The 4,402-nt window shown below is 55.1% G+C and overlaps 2 protein-coding genes across 2 annotated transcripts in view; both read right to left on the bottom strand.

The window, feature by feature from the left end:
- Nucleotides 1-1,077: 1,077 nt before the first annotated feature.
- On the bottom strand, nt 1,078-4,202 carry MPV17L2 (MPV17 mitochondrial membrane protein-like 2). Its single transcript, XM_014938681.1, has 5 exons — nt 3,998-4,202; nt 2,906-3,076; nt 2,283-2,359; nt 1,795-1,923; nt 1,078-1,709 (listed from the first exon to the last, which is right to left on the bottom strand). The coding sequence occupies exons 1-5, from the start codon at nt 4,161-4,163 to the stop codon at nt 1,644-1,646; spliced, it is 609 nt and encodes a 202-aa protein (XP_014794167.1). The 5' UTR covers nt 4,164-4,202; the 3' UTR covers nt 1,078-1,643.
- Nucleotides 4,203-4,339: 137 nt separating this feature from the next.
- The window catches only part of IFI30 (interferon, gamma-inducible protein 30), a 5,983-nt gene continuing 5,920 nt past the window's right edge, over nt 4,340-4,402 (bottom strand). The window contains exon 7 of the mRNA XM_014938221.1: nt 4,340-4,381. Within this exon, the coding sequence (XP_014793707.1) occupies nt 4,340-4,381 (42 nt within the window). The remainder of the gene's footprint in view (nt 4,382-4,402) is intronic.

Below are 4,402 nucleotides of genomic sequence, written 5' to 3' on the forward strand. Positions count from 1 at the left end.
AGCTCGTTTCTTAATTAGCGCTCGCCAAGGGGGGGAGGGGTGGTCCCATGGTGGGGGCATCGAGGACAGAGCTATAAGTAAGGATATAAGTAAGGCACAGCTTTAAGCGTTAGAAAAATTATTTTAAAAAAATTAAAATTATTTAAAATTAAATTATTTTTAAAAAATCACATTTAGGCAGTTTTTATCGATGCTGGAAATATAAATAAAGCTCCTGGGTTATGGAGTGAGCGTCCAGCTTGTCCAGGGCTGGGAGGAGAGGGATGTTACGGGCTAAATCCTGCAAAAAAAACCCAAAAAAACCCCACTTTGCCTCAAAAAGCCCGACCGCCTCCATGCGGGCTCTGCGGCTGTGGCAGCCGGCGGCCGCCAGCGCACCGCTATTTTTATAAAAAGGGGGTGGCTGCAGCCCAGCCCAGAGCCCACGCGCGGCGCCGACGGAGAGAAAAGGAGCCGAGTGATTTCACTGAATTTCACTGAATTTTTTAGAGTTGGAAGGGACCATAGAGATCATCCAGTCCAACTCCCCTGCTGAAGCAGGATTGCCTAGAGCTTGTCAGAGCATGTTACTCAGGAGCATCCAGGTGGGTCTTGAAAATCTCCAAGGAAGGGGACTCCACACCCTCCCTGGGCAGCCTGTTCCAGGGCTCTGTCACCCTCACCGTGAAGAAGTTTCTCCTCATATTTGAGTGGAACCTCTTATGTTCCAACTTGTGCCCGTTGCCCCTTGTCCTCTCACTGGGAACCACTGAAAAGAGTCTGGCTCCCTCCTCCTTCAACCCACCCTTGAGATACTTATCCGCATTGATAAGGTCTCCCCTCAGCCTTCTCTTCTCCAGACTAAAGAGTCCCAGCTCTTTCCCTCATAAGGGAGATGCTCCAATCCTTGAATCATCTTTGTAGCCCTACGCTGGACTCTTTCCAGTAGTTCCCTGTCCCTTTCCAGCAGTTCCCTGTCCCTCTGGAACTGGGGAGCCCAGAACTGGAGGCAGGATTCCAGTTGTGGCCTCACCAGTGCAGAGCAGAGGGGGAGAAGGACCTCCCTTGACCTGCTGGCCACACTCTTCCCTACACAGCCCAGGATTCTGTTGGCCTTCCTGGCTACAAGAGCACACTCTTTGCTCATTGTCATTTTGTTGTCCACCAGGACCCCCAGGTGATTTCTCCCTTCAGCTCCCAGCTGAAAAATAAAAGCAGGAAAAGTCTGAGGAGCAGCAATCCCTCCGCAGGGGCCCGAGCCGGTAGCTCTGGAGATTAAAAAAGGCAGCAAAAGGTGTTGGAGGGGAGCAAAGGGCCAGCCTTTTGCCGTGGAAAAGAGGGGAAAAAAGTCCATTTGCAGCAGGAGTGAGCACTGGGGATCTTCCCCCGGGGGGTGCTGAAGGCCAAGTGTAGCTGCGGCGTGGAAGAATACAAAAATAATAATAATATTCATAATCATGAGCTTTACAGGCTCGCCTGTAACAGGAGATTGGTTAAAAATACCCAAACCCACGGTTGCCATCAAGAGATGAGTTAATTGGTGGGATCTGCCCGGGTGGTCCCCTGGCCACCACCTGCCTGGGGTGGATCGAGCCGCGGTGATGGCCGGAAAAATCTGTTGGTAAAGGCAGGAGCATCCGGAAAAAACACCACAATTTCCATCGTCACACCCTGACGCCGCGCCAGGTCTCCCGGGGGGGATCAGGCTGGGTTCCCGGGGGGGTGCCAGGCTGGGGAAGAGAGAGAAATGGGGTATGTTTGGCACCAGCCCGACTGGTCACGGGGGTGAGGAGCGGTGGCCGGGTGGGCGCTCACCCTGTGTTTGAGGTAGGAGAGGTAGGTGTCCCATCCCAGTGTGATGACGTTGACATAAACCACCCGGTACTTGGGGGGGACAAAGAGGAAATTCACCAGCTGAGCCGCCGGCCACACGCACCAGTCAGCCTGTGGGGAGTAAAAAAGCATCACAGAATCACCAAGGTTGGAAGGGACCTTGAAGATCATCCAGTCCAACCATTAAAAAAAAAAAAAACCAACCCAAAACCCCCAAACAAAACACACACCCCACCACTAAACCATATTCCCAAGCACCATGTAATTTCATCTTGAATATCTCCAGGGATGGTGCTTCAACCACCTCCCTGGGCAGCCCATTCCAACGCCTGATAACCCTTTCAGTGAAGAATTTTTTTCCTAATATCCAACCTGAACCTCCCCTGGAGCAACTTGAGGCCATTTCCTCTTGTCCCGCAGCCACATCCCCACCCGGGGAGGGAAAAGGAGCTCGGGGGTGTGTGATTTACCTTGTAAAACTCCCAAAATTTCTCCTTCAGCTCCTCCCAGCTCTCCTCCAGGGACTGGCCCTCCAGCGTGCCCATGCCTGTAGGGGACAGAGGGACACGGGTGGTTAGATGAGGCAGGTTTTCTGCTACTTGTAGGAAATATCTATAAATAAAAGACCAACAGGCAGTGAAGAACTCAGTAAAACACAATGAAGTGAAACTCCCTCTTTTTCTAACAGCAGGTGTGCACGAGGATAAAGACTATCAAGCATTTTTTTTCCCCATCATCAGGAAATTCCTGCAGAACTACTTTTCCTGGAAAAGACTGTTCTCAGGAAGCAGCCTGTTTTTCTTTTTTAATTTTTTTTTTTTTGACTTTTTATTACAGAGAAAACTCCTCTCTAGTCTTCCAGGTGAGGCTCCGCGCTGAGGAGAGCGGATGGGAATTGCCATCTCAGCTGTGTTGGGCACTAAAACTGCCCAAAAAACCCCTCCTACCGTGGGAGGGAACCCCAGGAGACCCATGTCTGCCCCACTGAGGGAGGGTGACAGTGTCACCCCCAGCACGAAAACACGTCACTGGTGGCGTGGGCAGCGCTCGATTCCCAGCGACGCCAACCCGAGGGACGGGTGCCACCACGTACCCAGGAAATACCAGACTCCCAGGGCAGGAGATGCCACCACCTGATCGATGAGGACCTTCTTGAGGACGGTTCGGAGCCCCCGCACGCCCCGCGCCGGGAAGGCGGCGTCCAGCCAGAGGTACCAGTAGTGCATGAGCGGGCCCAGGCTGCAGCCCACGGCGAACATGCGACCTGCAACACAACACCGCCGCTGCCACCCATCCATTATTGATGTGACACCCCCTTCTTAGCATCCCCCCCCCTCTTTGAAAGCAGATCTGGCTCTGGGGACAGCACAAAAGGAGCATGGCTTTGCGTGGAGCCAGACCCTCATTCCCCTCCCGCTTCTGAGGAGAAGAAGAATTTATTATCCTGGTGGATAATAAATTGTCCAGGAGCCAGCAATGTGCCCTTGTGGCCAAGAGGGACCATGGGATCCTGGGCTGTGGAGGGAAGAGTGTGGCCAGGAGGTGGAGGGAGGTCATTCTCCCCCTCTGCTCTGCACTGGGGAGGCCACAGCTGGAATCCTGCCTCCAGTTCTGGGCTCCCCAGTTCAAGAGAGACAGGGAACTGCTGGGGAGAGTCCAGCGTAGGACAACAGAGATGATTTAGGGATTGGAGCATCTCCCTGATGAGGAAAGGCTGAGAGAGCTGGGGCTCTGGAGAAGAGAAGGCTGAGGGGAGACCTTATTAATGCCTCTAAGGATCTAAAGGGTGGTTTGAGGAAGGATGGAGCCGGACTCTTCTCAGTGGTTCCCAGTGACAGGACGAGGGGCAACGGGCACAAGTTGGAACAGGGGAAGTTCCACTCAAATCTGAGGAAGAACTTCTTTGGGGTGAGGGTGGCAGAGCCCTGGCAGAGGCTGCCCAGGGAGGGTGTGGAGTCCCCTTCTCTGGAGATCTTCAAGCCCCACCTGGATGCTCCTGAGGGATGAGCTCTGGGCAACCCTGCTTTGGCCGAGGAGTTGGACTCCATGATCTCTAGAAGGTCCCATCCAACCCCGACAATTCCATGAGAACCAGCACAAATTAAACAACGTGACAGGGTGGCCTGCAACCCCACCCCACCCCACTTGTGTGTGTGTCCGTATGTCCCCTCCCCGGGGTTGTCACCTGTACGGGCCATCTGGTGCTCGGTGTCGGGGTGGCGGCGGCGGTGCCAGGCCTGCTGCAGGACGTCGCCGGTGGCCAGCAGGGCCCCGCTGCTGGCCGTGTTGGTCAGCAGGAGCAGGCGGCCGGTGAAGAGCGGCCTCAGCAGCCGCCGGCCCCGCGCCAGCATCCTGCGGGCACAGACAGTCCCCCCCCGCCCCCCCCTGCCAGCGGGGTCAGTATGGAGAGACCCCCCCCAGTCCCTCCCAGTCACCCCGTGTCCCCCCCAGTTCCCCCGCGTTAGCACTGCTGTACCTCCCCAGTTCCCCTGTACCTCCCAGTTCCCCCCAGTTCGCCCTGCTGTGCCTACCAGTTATCCCTGTACCTCCCAGTTCCCCCCAGTTTGCCCTGTTGTACGCCCCCACAGTC

The sequence above is a fragment of the Calidris pugnax genome, unplaced genomic scaffold (genome assembly GCF_001431845.1).
Source record: "Calidris pugnax isolate Ruff unplaced genomic scaffold, ASM143184v1 scaffold46, whole genome shotgun sequence".
Lineage (NCBI taxonomy): Eukaryota > Metazoa > Chordata > Aves > Charadriiformes > Scolopacidae > Calidris > Calidris pugnax.

Bases quoted from the DNA above. Each gene is read 5' to 3' on its own strand.
- MPV17L2 (XM_014938681.1), bottom strand. From the start codon at position 4,163: ATGCTGGCGCGGGGCCGGCGGCTGCTGAGGCCGCTCTTCACCGGCCGC. The intron at 1,924-2,282 runs GTAAATCACACA...TACTCCCCACAG, and splicing joins AATTTTGGGAGTTTTACAAG to GCTGACTGGTGCGTGTGGCC. The intron at 1,710-1,794 runs GTGAGCGCCCAC...TCTCTTCCCCAG, and splicing joins TCTCCTACCTCAAACACAGG to CCTGGCACCCCCCCGGGAAC.